A 17,910-nucleotide genomic window follows, 5' to 3' on the forward strand; every position below is an offset into this window, starting at 1 on the left:
AACGTTCTGAAAAGGAAAGGCCAGGGGGCTAGGTTGGAGTTGAACGCAACGAGGATGATTAAAGTCGGGGAGACGAATGGGTGTGTAATACGTGAGATGAAGTCGCGTGAGCAGAGCAATTTCCAAAAAGCTGAGAGCATTATAATGCAAATCGATCCCAGGACTTATTCTTTGTAAGCCTAGTACTTATTCTATTGGTCTCTCTTGCCGAACCACTAAGTGACGGGGACGTAAGCACACCAGCATCGGTTGGGGGGAGAAACACACACACATAGACAGACAGTCAGTTAATCCAGACATGAAAACACGACTCGAGGAACAAGTATAGTGTTATTGGACGCTAAGGAAAAAAAGGAGGATTTAACGTTTCGAGCGGAGCTCTTCGTCAGAAACAGAAAAAGGGAAGACAATGAAAAATTATCGCCAACGATACATACGTGGATTCTTCTTTCAGTTTCCGTCTACTTAATCCTCTCACAAGGCTTTGATCGGCCTGAGGCTATAGTAGAAGACACTCGCCCAAGGTGCCACGCATTGGGACTGAACCCGGAACCATATGGTTGGTAAGCAAGCTACTTACCACACAGCACTCCTGCGCCTGTATATAAAAAGTACATTTACAATGTATATAAAATTTGATAATAACGATGAAATATAAATTTGAATAATTTTATCGATGAATTGAGCGAACATCTGCTAGAAATGCAAGAAAAAGGTCTTCAGTGCTTTTCCTCATCTGTAACTAACAGAAATAATCATGGTGATATTGAAAGGTTTTTATGGTTCACTGTTCTCATCTTTTTCAAAATACGAATTTTTAAATCCAACCAGGTTCTTTCAGTTGTTTGAATATTGTTTCCAGTGTTTTGATCAGCATAATGTCTTTAGTGGTTGACAGAAGAATGATGGAAATTTAGACGATTTAGATTGGAATATGCTGGCCATTAGTCGGAATGAATAACCAAATTTTCTGCAACGTCTCTTTGAATTATGGGTCCAAGTTTTACTGTAGAAAAGCGTTAGGTATTGAAGAAGTGTACCGCTGCAGTAGAGATTACTCAAGCTCACAGAAATATAACTAATGATTGTGGCTCATAGAATGAATATTTATCCCCGCCACGTGTGAGAGTGATAAATATCCAACCGCTTAACTCTTATAATCAGACGTAGTTATCAAAGGATCAAAAGTTATATTAAATTCAAGGGAGGAGACTATTTATTGTGGTACTCATGATACTTTCTAGAAGAGTTGAATGAAGGCGTGAATCATCGTGGTTAGGGTGTTCAGCTTGCAATCATAATATCATGGGTTCGATTCCAGGACCGGGTTACATATTGTGTCCTTCAGCAAAACATTTCATTTCAGATTGTTGCAGCTCCTTATATTTCTGGGTGTGCTGTTGGGTCAGAAGAAGGGAACTCGAGAGGATCTTTCTGTCTGTTTGTGACTACACGAAACAATTAGTGAAAGCGTGGTTCATGTCACCAGCTGTCCTCAATTGTGACTCATGGCTGGCTCTTAGAAGAGTTGGAGATGTAGATACACTAAGAAACAAACCTAGATCACAGTAAACCGCTAAAAATTTAGCTTCAACAATTGAGCCAAAGGGGGAGCCATGTGACCGCTTGACCAGTGAGAAATAGGCAAATTTCCCGCAACTGACAACAGATTGACTAGGTGTTCTGTAAATAATAGACATGGGGAAAAGATGAGATGGTTACAGCTGGAATGTCTTTGATCAGAGTTGACACGAGCTTAACTTTTAAAATTGTTTCTACCATAGGCACAAGGCCTGAAATTTTGGGAGCGGAGTAGTCGATTACATCGACCTCAATGCTCAATTGGTACTTATTTTATCGACCCCGAAAAGATGAAAGACAAAGTAGACCTCGGCAGAATTTGAACTCAGAACGTAAAGCCGGAAGAAATACCTCTAAGCATTTTGTCCTGCGTTGCTAAAGTAGAGAATAATGAATGAACAGGGCATGCACCGAAACAATTTCATAATCGTAACGCACTAAAACTACAGTTACCTCCCCTGATGCTAAGAGTAATATCCCTTGTAAAAGCAACTCAGCTTCAATTAAACAACGCAGTATAAATTCAACTTTTCACTGATGTCAACCACAATATTATTAGGTGACCCAGATGTAGCTGCTTCGGACACAAAAGAAAATTTTTTATGTTGTAGTAGATTTCCTTTACTACTAAACACGAGAGCCTTTATAAATGGCGCCGAAGAGAGTTGTTAGTGTTGAATACGATACTTTACGGTCTTCGTGCTGGCTTTCTGAGCCCTGAGCTCAAATCTAGCACAAGTCACCTTTACCTTTCTTCTTTTCTGAATCAATAAAAAATAAATCAGGTTAAGACGGTGGCTTGAGAGAATGTTAGATTGTTTTTTGAAATGCTTTAGTGTCTGTTTCTATTCTGTGCGTTGTGTGTTCATATTGTAGCGTGGTGTAGATTCGAAACTGTAATTGCTCAGTAACGAGAGATTTCGATTCTACATCTCACTCCAATATCCTGCTTTCTATCTATCAACCCCAGAACTTTTGAAACCCGGTGATAAGCTTAGGAAGCGATGACAAGCTTGAGAAGTCTTTCAGTAAGTACCTAATTATTTAGCCGATCGCTCTCCATGCCTGCATACCAGCTAGCAAGAGAACTTGTGTATAATATCCTGCTTACCCGGACATAAGAAAAAGAGACGGATTGTCGTGGCATCAATTATGGCTGACCTGAAATTAAACAACAACTAAGCATCTGAGAGAAAACTTAATATGGTCGCTCTACCTGCTAGAAATAGCAGCCAAATCCCACTAAAATCACTATATGGTTGCAGCAGGGATATTTAGCATCCTCTCACTCCTGTGCATCTTTCACACACAAAGTCTTACTTTCTTTGTTAACCTTCTTGTGATTCAATTGGACCTTTTATAAATCCATTGTTTGCACTGGATACACTCTAAGGAGTGTCTACTCTACCATTTAAAAAAATAAGGACACATTGGATGACGAATGTTTTTAAAGAAAATCCGATATTTGTTTTCCCATTGTGCATATGATATATTTGGTCATGAAATGAGTGGATCAAAGTAGAATTCTGTGGATGTCAGAATTTGGTAATGCCATTGCAAAGATTGTCTCAAAGAAAAATATATATTAGTGACAGAGGCAGTATTAATACTGAGAGGTAATATTTATCTCCATGGCTGTTTCCTGCACCAGCTTCACATAGAAGCCCCAGCCCATCCAAAGTATACTGGATCGCAGGACGGCCTGCTGTGCTTACCTTGGATCATAGGGCAACCTGCTGTGCTTGAGGAGACCTATTGAGTCAAAAACATCAACATCAAAAATCAAATAGAAATTGTAGTTGTGATACCTGAGCTGGTGGCACGTAAAAAGCACCATCTGAACGTGGCCGATGCTAGCGCCGCCTTGACTGGCTTCTGTGCCGGTGGTACGTAAAAATTACCAACCAATCATGGCCTCCTCTGGCACCTGTGCTAGTGGCACATAAAAAGCACCCACTACACTCACGGAGTGGTTGGCGCTAGGAAGGGCATCCAGCTGTAGAAACACTGCCAGATCAGACTGGAGCCTGGTGCAGCCTCCTGGCTTCTCAGACTCCGGTCCAACCATCCAACCTATGCTAGCATGGAAAATGGATGTTAAACGATGATGATGATGATGACTTAAATGTGGATGTTCTGTTAGAACTATTCTGAGGTAGTTACCATGAGAGAAACTATCACATTGACTTTTGGTGCAAAATGTACTCTTGTTTATATCACTAGAGGGGAGATAAATCCCTGCCATCTCCAGCACCGAGACCACCAGATCAAGTGATTTTGACCTTACTTGGTCTTGACAATGATGGATGCTCAACCACTAGAGATAGCAGTGACTCATCTTCTTGCAAGTGATATATAGAAAAGTAGTGCAAGAGCAAGTATTGGTGTTTGTAATTAGCCCGTGAGCTTCTTAAGACCAAAAAAGATAGAGATCTGGTGGTATCAGTGCCTAGAAGTGTCAGGTATTTGTCGCCCCACTAGTGCGTTTTGCACCAAAAGCCAGCCAATATGAGAGTTTCTCTCATGGAATCTACTGCAGTATAGTCTGTTCTAATGGAACATCCATATTTAAGTGGGGATAAATATTACCTATCACAAAGAAATATCTGTCAGAAAGAATACAATCTTTGAGAATTGTAAATTGAAATTGGAAGAAGTAATCAAGATATTGTATTTGTATTCATATGAATCTCTATGCTTTTCTTTTTATCCTTTGATTTTGTTTCATTTTGAAATGTTGGGTAATAGGTGCAGACATGGCTTTGTGGTAAGAAACTTGCTTTCTGGCCACGTAGTTCTGTGTTCAGTCCCAATGTGTGGCACCTTGGGCAAGTGTCATCTACTATATCCTTGGGCTGACCAAAGTCTTGTGAATGGATTTGGTAAATGGAAACTGAAATGTGTGTGTGTGTCCGCCACTACTGTTTGACAACCAATATTGGTGTGTTTACATCCCAGTAACTTAGTGGTCCAACAAGAGAGACCAATAGAATAAGTACCAAGCTTAAAAATCTCTATATCTATAGACGGAAAAATGTCTGTGTATCTGTGTGTCCTTTATACAAATCCACAGTTTTTCACGTAAAAGGATCGCATTTTCTATGGGCTTTCAAAACTGTCTGAAGCAGGATTTTCATGAAAGACCAAATATGCTTGACTAGCACCAGACCTGGCAATGTCGGGTCATAGTGCTAGTAAATAAATAAATACCAGGGTCATTCATTCAATTAAAACTCTCCGAAGCAGTGCTCCAGCATGGCCGCAGTCTAATGACTGAATCAAGTAAAAGGTAAAAGATAGAAGACAAATAACTAAGAAGCACCAACTCTTCCACTGTAACAATGACCACTGATTCACTCAATTAGTCCACCATTCACCTCGCACACAATAATTAGCAACAACATCAAACACAGCATGTTTAATTAAGTTTTATTTTCTTATAATACTTTCTTGATCTCTGCAATGCCTCTTCAGGATTGAATAATGGCCGGAAGCCTAAGTACGTCCTTGCTTTGTCATTTTTAAAGGTCAGTGTCATGTTGATGTACTTGATACTGCAGATGGGTGGTTGAGCATTGATTTTGACCAAGGGCGATATCAGCCACAAAAACAGATCCCGGATGCTCAAGAGACCATGGATCAACCAATACGGGATGTATACTGGCATGTGCTTGAACCCACGGTCATGAAGATAGGGTTCTAGGGTTGTGTAGATGCTGGTCGCAGGTGTGTCGTCGGGCACAAAGAAGTATTGACCTTCTACGTTAGTTAGTTTGTTGTCGAGGAGTGTCCGATTAGCCATTAGAAACGCCCAGGCCACATTGCCTGCGTAGGATACCTGGAAGATGGCTTTACCATTGCCAACACAGACTGACCATCCACCTGCGCTATAGGCAGACTGAAGTGCGGAAGGAATAAGGAATGGGTCACCTTCACCATACATGACATTTGGACGCAGCGAAACAGTGTACAGGCGTCCACCTGTGGGAGAATAATAAAAATTAGGGTAGAATTCACAGCTTCAGTAATGATGATGATGATGATGAAGATGATAATGATGAGGGTGATGATGTTGTTGAAGATAATAGTGATGATGATGATTATGAGAGTAATAACGATGGTGATGATGATGATTATGAGAGTAATAACGATGGTGATGATGATGATTATGAGAGTAATGACGATGGTGATGATGATGATAATGATGATGACTGTTTCCAAGTTAAGCACAAACCCTGAAATTTAGTGGGAGGGGTTAAGCTGATTCCAGTGCTCAACTAGTGTTTATTTTATTGACATTGAAAGGATGAAGAGCAAAGCCGACCTTGGCAGAATATGAACTCAGGACATAGAGAACCTCAACAAATGCTGCTAAGCATTTTGTCTAGCATGCTAATGATTCTGCCACATCACCACCTTAATAATAATAATAATAATAATAATAATAATAATAATAATAATATCTTGACACATTAGCAAAATGTGAAACCTGAAGACTAAAACAATACCTGTTGTCATAGGTGCCCTAGTAATGATAGCAAAAGGGATTGATTGCTACCTAGCTCAGATACCAGGAAACCCCAAAATGGCAGAAATTCAAAAGTACTCATGGGAACTGCCCATATCCTACGCCAAATACTCTCTATGTAATCTCAAGTTTTAAAACAAACATAATTTTCTTATGGTTTCTTAAGCATTCTCTAGAACAACACTTTATACAAAACCAAATATATGCCACCCTAGGCATAACACCAACATGAACTTCCAACTTGTCTCTTAAGGTCTCTTCAAACTTTGCTATTATAATATTTATTCAAACCCCAGAGAATCTCTCTCAACACATGGCTATGTATGCTACCCAACTATTCCTGCTCATGATCAGAGAAGCAGATACTGTCAGCCACTAAGGGTTATGGTCAAGCAACATAAGTTATGTGGTTATGGCCAGGCAACTGAAAGGCAAGTGCTTATGATCAAGCAAACTGAAAAGCAAATCTGTGATATTGAGCAGAATATTTGCAATAATGATATTTCTGCTTCAACAACTCAATGCTGAATCTGTGTGAAATATAATGGAAAATAGGTCAGTTTCAAAACGTTGATGTCCAGGTCACAAAAGCAAAGTTTGAAGCGACTGGTAGTCAAACCAAGTAAAAGAAAAACAGAATGTGAAGATGAAGCTAGATAAGTGAAGATTTTGGGCTTTCCTCTTACCGTTGGCAAGGTGTGAACCATTTGCTCTACAGACTAAATCTTCTGCCTCGTGCTTAGTTTGTGGGTATCCAGGGAAAAGGAAATGGCTTGGTGTGATTGCAGTGTCCTCTGTGCCATCAACTATGTTTTTATCTCCTACAACGACGTCTACAGTGCTGCAGAAGATAAGTCGTGGCACACTCATTTCGATGCATGCATGGATAACATTCTCTGTGCCTGTATGAAAAGGGGAATTAGTAATGGACATTGTTAAGCTGCTCCTATCTACACATACACACATTCTTTACCACATACATATACACTCTCTCTCCGTCTCTCTCTCACACACATATACACTCTGTCTTTTGTTTCTCACACACAGACACACACACACTCTCTGTCTCTCTCTCTCACATACACAGATAACTATCTGTCTTTGTCTCTCTCCCTCACACACACACACACATTCTCTCTCTCTCACACACACACATACTCTGTCTTTTGTCTCTCACACACAGACTCTCTCTCTCTCTCTCAAACACACACGCACACACAATCTCTCTCTCTCTCTCACACATACATCTTTGACACATGTTTTGAAGATAACGCTGATATTATTCCAAAGGAATAAAATGGTGTAAAAGAATGTAATCTTCTCTTCAGGGAAGTGAAGAAATGAAACTTGTCAATAAGACATTTTAACTGAAAATGATGGATAGTATAGTGATTAACTGAAAGTGCGAGCCCTCTAACTGAAAAATGACAGTTTGCTATTCACAAATACACCTAAGTCTCTGATATTATCTGATGGTTCAAGTAGGTCTGACGGTGGTGTATATGGTTGTTTGAGTGTGCCCTCTTTTCCAAAGTGGATGAACTCAAATTTTTCTTTGTTCAACTGCATATATTATTTTTTTGTGCCCACTGAGTTACTGTGCATAGGTCTGATTGAAGCATCGTTTGATCATATGCTCCCTTAATGACTTTCTGGAACTTAGAGTCATCTACAAATATTTTAATGGTTCTATGTTCAATGGAATCTGCAATGTCATTGATATCTCTCTCTATATAAACGGCAGTTTGTCTGTGTGCGTGTCTGTGTGTCTGTCAGGTTGTACCCTCACCCTGACCACGGCTTTCAACCGATTCTGATGAAACTTGACACACACATAGCCCAATGTCATAATTCAAAACTAACGCAGTGAAAATTTTGAAAAGTTCCCCCAGTTCTGAAAAAGATCGGTAAATTCGACATGGGGTCGACAATCAGAAACACAAACCACAGATGGTCTAGGGGACGCAACTCGACCTTTTTAACTCTCAAAAAAATTTACCATAATTTTTTTCCCATTTTTTTGCTATTTTTTGGCTATAACTCTCTAAAAATGCTTTATAGTTATTTCCGTTACAAACCCGAGCAACGCCGGGCGATACTGCTAGTAGATAATAAAAAGAAGTGGACCCAGTACAGTACTCTGTGGGACTCCACTGATGACCTTTGCTGGTCTTGAGTGGATGCCATCAACCACAACATGCTGGGTCCTGTTTGTTAGGAAATACCTAATCCATTGAAGTAGCTTTCTACTGACTCCAGTGTTGGATAGTTTTCTTAACAGTATATTGTAGTCGACTCTGTCAAAGGCCTTGCTGAAATCAAGGTACATGACATCTGCATTGGAGCCCTCACTTAGTGCATTTAACATGTCATATATATATATTTCTTTACTACCCACAAGGAGAGACAAAGCGATTAAGTCAATTCCAACGACCCCAGTGCGTAACTGGTACTTAATATATCGACCCTGAAAGGATGAAAGGCAAAGTCAATCTCGGCCGAATTTGAACTCAGAACTTAACAGCAGACGAAATACGTGTACGCATTTCGCCCGGCGTGCTACCGTTTCTGCCAGCTTGCACACACACACACACAGACACACACATTCACCAACATCTATATCAGAGACACAGTATAATATTCAAGTAAAAATCATTCAACCAACCAACCAGCAAATCAACCAAACCACCAATCTGTCTGTCTGTCTATCTAGATATCTAGCTATCTACATAACTAGTTTCCAGTCAGTTTGTCTAACACACCTTGCTGTCTACAAATAACTTTCCTGTCTTAAATCACCTGAGACATTAACTTTCTGCATCAATTCAGTATCTGGTCTGGTCCCATAACTGACTACACCAGCAACATGGTATACAACATCGACTCCATCTAATGCTTGCATGATATCAGTGTAGTTGGTAACATCACCAATGATGTGGCGGCTAGAAAAATTGTCTTCGTATTCTGCAATGAAAGAAGACAAACAGTATTATATATATATATATATATAATACAAATAAGAAAATGGAGAAACAATTTAGTTGGTTTATCTGCTTTAGGATATTAGAATGTTGACTTATTTATTTATTTAACACAACAAGAACCATAATAACATACATAAATACATTAAAATTCAATACATATAAGATAAGAATACAATTATAAAAACCTTAATATAAATTATATAAAATCACTCTTACAACTGTTTCAGCCTATGGGAAAAGTAGTTTTCAGTGCCTATAGTTGTCAATTATATTGAGGCTGTAGGCATTTAAAACTGGGGTACTTATATATTGCAATTAAAAAACACTTGTGTATTAATAATTTGGGTATTATACCAGCAGTATATTGGATAAGTATTATCCCTTAGTGGGTTGGATCCACAACCCCTAACTTATTTGGTGTGTGTATGTATATATATATATATAATATATATATATATATATATATATATATATATATGTATGTATATAAAGAGAGGGAGATAGAAGTTACTATTCCCGTGCATGTTGAAAAAATAGATGCTTTAATGAAACTTCTATAATCCACCTTGATGCGAATAAAAGCTGTCAGTGGGAGAGACGAATAGAATAATTTTTTAAAAAATTACTGTGAGTTGATAGTGTACTATAGTTTCGGGTTTAACTTGCAAAATTAAACAAATCGATTTTTAAAAAATTAATTTAATTTAAATTTGGCAAGTTTGACCTTCCTCAGCACTATTGCTCCATATTTACAAAGAAACATGAATAATTAAAAAAATATTACCTTATTCGTTCATGTTGAAACCTGATAAAGAAGTTTAGCTTTCTTTCACTCTTGTTATATATATATATATATACACACACGTACACATACACATACATATATAAAACACAATATACATTTTATACATACATATGTATATAATAAAAAAGCCTGTCTTATCATCATTTAGCGTCCGTTTTCCATGCTAGCATGGGTTGGACGGTTCTACTGGGGTCTGTGATGCCAGAAGGCTTCATCAGGCCCAGTCAAATCTGGCAGTGTTTCTACGGCTGGATGCCCTTCCTAACGCCAACCACTCCGTGAGTGTAGTGGGTGCTTTTTACGTGCCACCCGCACTGGTGCCAGACAGAGCTGGCAAACGGCCACGAACGGATGGTGCTTTTTATGTGCCAATATATATATATATATATATATATATATATATGTATATATATATACATATACATGAATGTATGCATGCACGTGTGTGCATGCATGTGTGTGTGTGCATGCATGTGTGAGTGTGTGTGTGTGTGTGTGTGTGTGTGTGTGTGTGTGTGTGTGTGTGTGCATGTGTAAAATACACACATAAAGTGAGGTGCTGAAAATTCCTCAGAATGAAAGGTAGACTATATGATGCTTGTGTTTCTGAATGCAGAAAACATGTGTAGACTGGAGAGAAATGAAGGTAGTATGCACTATTGGATGTGCAGCATCAGTGCACATTGTACAACGAAGTGCAAATGTATTGAGAGAAACGTTGGGCATAAGAGGAATCAAATGTAGCATGCAAGAGAGAAGACTACGTTGGTTTGGACATGTGATGCATATGAATGAGGACAGCTGCATAAAGAAGTGCTGATCACTGAAAGTAGATGGTATCTGTGGAAGAGGGAGACCCATGAAGACATGGGATGCAGTGGTAAGGACCGATCTCATGATGTTGTGTCTCACGGAGGAAATGACAATGGAAATATCTGGCGATATGAAGTTCTTGAGAAGACCTGCCCATATCAATGAAACTGAGTTCTAGAAGCACTGTGTGTCTCACCCACACTTAACAAGAAAACTTCTCACACACCCTACCACAACAAACCAAACTACATCTCTACATTAGTTCTCTTCCTCGCATTTTCACTTCATGCACTATGCTTACTTCCCACTCCCCAATCCTGTCCTCTTGACCCTGTGCCACTGTATCACTGCTCTTTGCTAGCTTCCGACCCGTGTGTCCCACCCAGGCCCTGCCTTACTGTCTCATTGTATATGCCTGGCACTTTGCCACCATCTCTATCTTGCTGTCTCCCACTCTCTCTCACCTTCTCCTGCACTTCCCTCAGGCTGGGTAATCATGTATTTCTTTTGCGGCCGTGCACCTGTTTCTGTTCTCATTCCCGATCTCTCTCTCTCTGGCCATGTAACCTTGTACCTCCTCTACTGTATGACACCTTTTTCTGACTTGTAAGTACTTGGTGACCCTGTCACTGCAGGTGCCACTTAAAAGCACCCGGTCCACACTGTAAAGTGACTGGCATTTGGAAGAGCATCTAGCTGTAAAAATCTTGCCAAAATTGACCTCACCTGTGCTTGTGCCATGTAAAAAGCACTGAGTTCATTCAGTGTTAGGAAGGGTATCCAGCTGTAAAAATCCAGCCAAAAAATCACAGAAGTTTGGTGCAGGCTCTTATCAAACCATTTACTCATGCCAGCATGGAAGGTGAATGTTAAATGATGATGATGAAACCTTGGGTACTTGATTATTAACTTAAATTCCAACAAATGCCTTTCTAGTGTCGAGTAATTCTGGTTTCTTAGTAATGAGTGTATATATGTGTGTGTGTATGCGTGCAAGTGAATGTGTGTGTGTGTAAATGTATATGTATGATGTAAAAAATAACTTGAAATCTAACCATGCATCAAAGAATTTGTTAATGTAAGAATCTCTTTTCTATACATACCTAGAAATTTCTTAATGGGCCGAATATCGAATGTACGTACTTCACGCACATCATCGCATTTTGTTTGTAAAAGATGTACAATGTGCTGTCCAAGGAAGCCCGAACCACCTGTCACCACACACACTTGTTTTGCTCTCCTCTCTGGTGCCATGTTACTGCTGTACCGGAGAGCTGTAGATTTGGTTGGAAGGATAAGAAGTAAGCTTAAAAATAAGAAAAAGCGTTGGTGAGAGAGAAAGAGAGTAAGAAATAAGAAGAAGAAAGAGACACAGAGAGCATGATTGTAAGGAAACCCTACAATCAGCAACACACACAACAATCTACATCCAAGCAAAATACTGTATTCTTCCTATTTTGCCGTCTAGTTCTTTCATCAGTCAAGGTTCGACCATGCTTATGTGCAGGTTTTGTTAAACTATTTTGATAAATATAGGAACGTACATATGGATGCAAGTACGCTACCTCTTATTTCGTTATTACCCACAAAGGGCTAAACATAGAGGGGACAAACAAGGACAAGCAAAGGGATTAAGTCGATTACATCAACCTTAATTTATTGAACCCGAGAGGATGAAAGGCAAAGTCAACTTCAGCAGAATTTGAACTCAGGACATAAAGACAGATGAAATACCTATTTCTTTACTACCCACAAGGGGCTAAACACAGAGAGGACAAACAAAGACAGACAAACGAATTAAGTCGATTATATCGACCCCAGTGCTTAACTGGTACTTATTTAATTGACCCTGAAAGGATGAAAGGCAAAGTTGACCTCGGCGGAATTTGAACTCAGGACATAAAGACAGATAAAATACCACTAAGCATTTCACCCAGCATGCTAACGCTTCTGCCAGCTCACCGCCTTATGCGTATCATATATTACGGTGGTGGTATTTGGCTAAGTGGCATTGGACTATCCCTATGCGACTAATTTTTATCCAAGGGAAAGGTTGCCAAATTGGGCCAATGCAGCTTAATACCATGCCATCACAGGTGTTGCTGTCAAAACATAAGCAGCCAGAATAGACACCACAAGGCCCCTGTCTGTTTCTAATACACCTTTTGTGCAATCACTGATTAAATCTCAGTACATCAAACAAAATTTCTTCCAATTTTTTATCTGCATATTGAGCAAGCTATTTCCCAAATGGGAGTAAAAGTACTGTTTTAGCTCCTACAGATTAAAATCATCATCTATCCTCATTTAACGTCTGCTTTCCTTGCTGGTATGGGTTAGACAATTTGACTGGAACTGGTAAACCACAGAGCTGCACCAAGCTCAAGTTTGATTTGGCATGGATTCTATGGCTGGATACCCTGCCAAACACTAACCACACAAAGAGTGTAATGAGTAGTTTTTATGTGACACAGACACAGGGGCCATTTGCATGACACCGGCAATTGCCATGACTACGATTCCAAGGGGGGCATTTACATGACACTGGCAACAGATTTCATTTTGCTTGACAAGTCTTCCCAAGAACAGCATATTGTGCAAGGACTCAGTCACTTGCCATCGCCTCCGTGGGGCTCAACATTCGAAGATCACGCTACCAGCAACAACAATAACAACAATAATAATACATATATCTATATATACACACACACACACACACAAATATACATATATATACACAACTAATGTAGGATAAAACTTTTTTCGAAAAAAAATTTTATCAATGGCCAGCATATCAAAAATTACCTTTAAAGGTTAAATTTATAAATTTATATCATCATTCATTTAGCGTCCGTTTTCCATGCTAGCATGCATACACACACACATATATATATATATACCAAATAAGTAAGGGGTTGTGGATCCAACCCTCTAAGGGATAATACTTATCCAATATACTGTTGGTATACTACCCAAATTATTAATACACAAATGTTTTTAATTGCAATGCAATGAACTCACTTATTGTATTAAATGGGTGAAGGTAAAGAAATATTTTACCGTTAATTTATATTACAAATAAAAATAAGAAAATGGAGAAATTAGTTTATCAGCTTTAGGCTATTAGAATGTTGTCTTATTTAATAAACAAAACTACAACCATTATATATATACACATATACATATACATATATATATACACATATACATATATACACATATACATATATACACATATACATATATATATATACACATATACATATACACATATATATATGTACATATACACATACATATATGCATATATATGGATATACATATACACACACACATATATATATACATATATAGATACACACGCGCACACACACACACACATATATATATAATTAGAAAGTAATGTAATAAAACATTATGGATGATACATAACAAATGATTAAGATTACTTATGAATATATCAATGGCCAAACATGTTATCATAAAATACAAAGAAGAAAAACGTTTATAAATCACAATTATAACTAAGAGGGTTAAAAAATCCTTACATGTTAAAAATAGCAGCCAAAACTGCTATAAAGACATTATATCACTCATATTATTTCTCCTCATGATAAAAACTGTCTTCGGGCCTCATGACAAATAGAATCCACAACTTAAAAATAACTGGTTAATTCCGTATTGCAATGATGGATCGTTAGCTACTACACACTTTTTTTCTCTCCTTGTTTTTTTCTGTGTATCTTTCTGTTGAAGAGCGTAGGCTCGAAACGTAAAAGACTTTTTCTATTCCTGAGCGCTATACTAATACATTTGTTTGTTTGTACTCCACCTGCCTTTGTCTTTTGTTTATTTTCGTAAACTTTCCCCTTATATACACACATACATACATACATATATACAGAATTTAGAGACAAACCGCTATTTAGTTATTCCATCAATAGTGAAAAGATATTATCTATAATAACCACATATGTTATGAGATTTTTAGAATAAAAATTATAAGATATTTAATTAATTTCTGCGTGGTTATTATAGATAATATCTTTTCACTATTGATGGATATATATATATATATAATATTGTGAATCTTGATTTAGTGTGCGAAATTGAAAATTCTTTTCCTTGTTAGCTTGGAATTATTACATTCCCTAACTATTAATAATATATATATATATATATATATATATTATTTACATTTTTATTTGATTGAATGCCACTCATCCATTTCCAAGTATATATATATAGTGAAACTATGAAAAGTGAAACAATATAAAAGCGAAACTATTTTTACACATTAAAATAGAGATGTCATTTCACTTTTGACATGTAATACCAGAACAGTCTAAGAGATTGCTCTGGGCTCACAATAGGCAAGAAGTTGTGTCTAGTATTGAGTCAGGCAAAGGAGCCGAGCAGACACAGACATGATGAAGTAAGGCAGTTAAGGTACAATATTGAGGTACGTGTGTGTAACTGGGTGCAGGCATGAAGACATATGTGTATGAACGTTGAGCAGTGCAAGTTACAAAATAAGTAAACCAAAGGAGTACAGACTTGGCTGGCAGGAGCACCCGGATTCTGAGAAGCTCAAAATTTAGAAGCGAAATACAAAAATAGGTGCATGCAAATGGCAGTTCTAGTCTCTATATACACAAGTATAAGTGACATGCAGATTCAATGCAGGCTTTGAACATAAAGTATGTGTCTGCTGATGAAGTTGCGTGTGCGAGCCGCGAAATTTTTTCCCCACGAGAGTTCTGGACCCCAGCAATGAACTCATTTGCATACAGCCAATCAGAGCTCATATTGACTTGGTTGTCAAGTTCACAAACACTCCCCACCAAGTAGACTCAAGATAAAGAACGGTGTTCTAAGTCGACCGATTGCCAAGTTATGCCTGATGTTAGAAGGATACAAGTAATTAGATAGATCTGCTATATACCAATTATTGGATTTTGTTGGGGCCTCATATGGCAAAGATGTGGAAGGGGAAAATGTGGGTAGAGGGTGATGTGCTAGCATAACCCTCTCTCCCCTTACTGTTTTACAAAGTAAACAACAACACAAATAACTATGCAGAGGCAACCATGGTTGAAACAAAAACAAGAACAACAAGCATTATTAAAAGAGAAAAGAAACATGGTCATTCCTTACCCAAGGGACCTTATCTTATTGCTCATCACTTGTTATGTGCTCATAAATAAGTTTGATAGTTGAGCTCTGATTGGCTGTATGCGAAGGAGTTTTTAACTGGGGTCCAGAACTCTGGTGGGAAAAAAATTTCGCGTGCTGGCCTCCATATTATTGGGTGGATGGCTGTAGAAATGTTGTGTTTGAGGGCATCCATGCTATCAGCTGATTCTCTAGTGTACTGGTTAGAGTTCTAGAATGAGTCGCACACATACGCGTGTGTGTGTTTGTGTGTACATGTATGTATGTAGGTATATTTATGTCTGTATGTATGCATGCAAGCACCTGATTTTTCTTTTCTTTTTTGCGTGCATGTTTTTCTTTTTTTAATGAATGACTTCCTAAGTTGGCTGTCATTCCGTCCGTTATGACGACGAGTAACATAACAGCCTGCTCGTATAATTAACGTAATTCCCTGGGAGAGTCAGCTTGACACCGACTGTAACGAGGTTGGCTCTTCGATACACAGGTACTACCCAATTTTGCCAGCTGACTGGATTGGAACAACATGAAATAAAGTGTCTTGCTCAAGGACACAACACACCGCTGGAAATCGAACTTCCTAGGTATTCAGATAGTAATTAAATGATGCGAGAAATGGGTAATTATGAAAGTTAAACCCGCAAAATAATATTTTTTTTTAAATCGGGAAAAAAAATCTACGTTACACATTCTATGCCACACCTAAATTCATTAACCGTGAAATGAGGGTGGAATAACTCCACCCACCGATAAAGAAGAGAAGGTAAAAGAGAAAGAGAGAGGGAGAAAGAGATAGATAGATAGATAGATAGATAGATAGATAGATAGATATAGCTAGCTAGATAGATAGATACGTAAACACATGTATATTATATACACTCTTTGCCCAGATAAAAAAGCGCGGCTTTTCCTTACGAATTTCGTCGCCATCCAACGATTGCCTGCCTCCAATACCACGTGGTTGTAATCATTTCCAATCAAATCAATCACTTGCTCACATGTCTTCTAAGAGTTTCTCGGGCTGTCTCACTGTTTATATTTCTTAATTTTTGTACTCTCGAACCGACTCTAATAAACAAATTCTAAATAGCTATAGTCAACATTTTTTTTTTTTTGCAACGATTCTGTTTTGTTGTTTTCATAAAGTTATGGTAAGTTATACCTCTTGATCTTTTTTCTCTTTTTGCCTTTACAAGTATTTCTATTTCCGTACTTGATAATTTCAACACTTCGTCTTATATATTATATACGCTTGTATTAGTAGGGGCGTGTCTCGTCTATCCTCTAACCCAAGACGCGGTTGCAATTTTTTTTACGCATTAATCTTCTTTAAGACTTTAACAACAAATAAAACATTAAAACAGATAAATAACTGCAATAGGATCTTACATGTCTGGTAGTAGTTTCTCTTATCAAAGTTTTAAATAAACTCTAGAAGGTTCCGCCCGAAGTCTAAGACCTCCCCTCGTCTCACGTCATGAATGATAAATATTCTTATCCGCTTCTTCGTTCGCCCGTTATACTTTAGTTAGTTGGAGAGATGTAGTAAAAGTGTGTGTATGTGTGTGTGTGAGAGAGAGAGAGAGAGAAGGGGAAGGGCAGTGAGTAGAGAGGGAAGGGCAGTGAGTAGAGAGGGGAGGAGTGAGTTGAGAAAAAAAAGAAGTGAGGAAGAAGTAGAGAAAGATGTGTACGGTCAAATGCGTCAAGTGGTTATTTGACGACCGAGGAAAAGAGAGAAGAGGGAGAAAGAAAAGAAGGAGAGAGAAGTGTTAACGACATGATGTAAGGCGGGGAAAGAAAAGTAGAGAGAAAAAAGATATTCTTAGGATACAATATTTAGCAGAGGATGATGTTCTGGTGGTGAGGTTAAATAAAGGCAGATTGAAAGAGATGGACAGGGGAGGCTGTTACATTAAGAGAGGGAGGGAGGGAGGGAGAGAGAGAGAGAGAGAGAAGGAGGTAGTAGAATGAGAGAGAGGATGAGGGAATGTGAGTGAGTGAGAGAGCAGATAGCCAACCGATGC

General features: G+C 38.3%; 1 protein-coding gene across 3 annotated transcripts; it reads right to left on the reverse strand.

Annotated features, from left to right (window-relative positions):
- Positions 1-4,993: 4,993 nt before the first annotated feature.
- Positions 4,994-17,417, reverse strand: LOC115219210 (3 beta-hydroxysteroid dehydrogenase/Delta 5-->4-isomerase type 4). 3 transcript variants are annotated; one of them, XM_029789339.2, is made up of 5 exons: positions 17,276-17,417; positions 11,815-12,017; positions 8,909-9,073; positions 6,796-7,011; positions 4,994-5,562 (listed from the first exon to the last, which is right to left on the reverse strand). In XM_029789339.2, exons 2-5 carry the CDS (start codon positions 11,963-11,965, stop codon positions 5,000-5,002), a joined length of 1,095 nt encoding a protein of 364 aa, XP_029645199.1. In that variant the 5' UTR covers positions 11,966-12,017; positions 17,276-17,417; the 3' UTR covers positions 4,994-4,999. The 3 variants fall into 3 exon arrangements, with proteins under 3 accessions (XP_029645199.1, XP_029645202.1, XP_029645197.1); XM_029789342.2 differs by lacking the exon at positions 17,276-17,417 and adding an exon at positions 16,802-17,042 and having other exon boundaries at positions 11,815-11,985; XM_029789337.2 differs by lacking the exon at positions 17,276-17,417 and adding an exon at positions 16,802-17,042.
- Positions 17,418-17,910: the final 493 nt, after the last annotated feature.

The sequence above is a fragment of the Octopus sinensis genome, linkage group LG14 (genome assembly GCF_006345805.1).
Source record: "Octopus sinensis linkage group LG14, ASM634580v1, whole genome shotgun sequence".
NCBI classification, from domain to species: domain Eukaryota; kingdom Metazoa; phylum Mollusca; class Cephalopoda; order Octopoda; family Octopodidae; genus Octopus; species Octopus sinensis.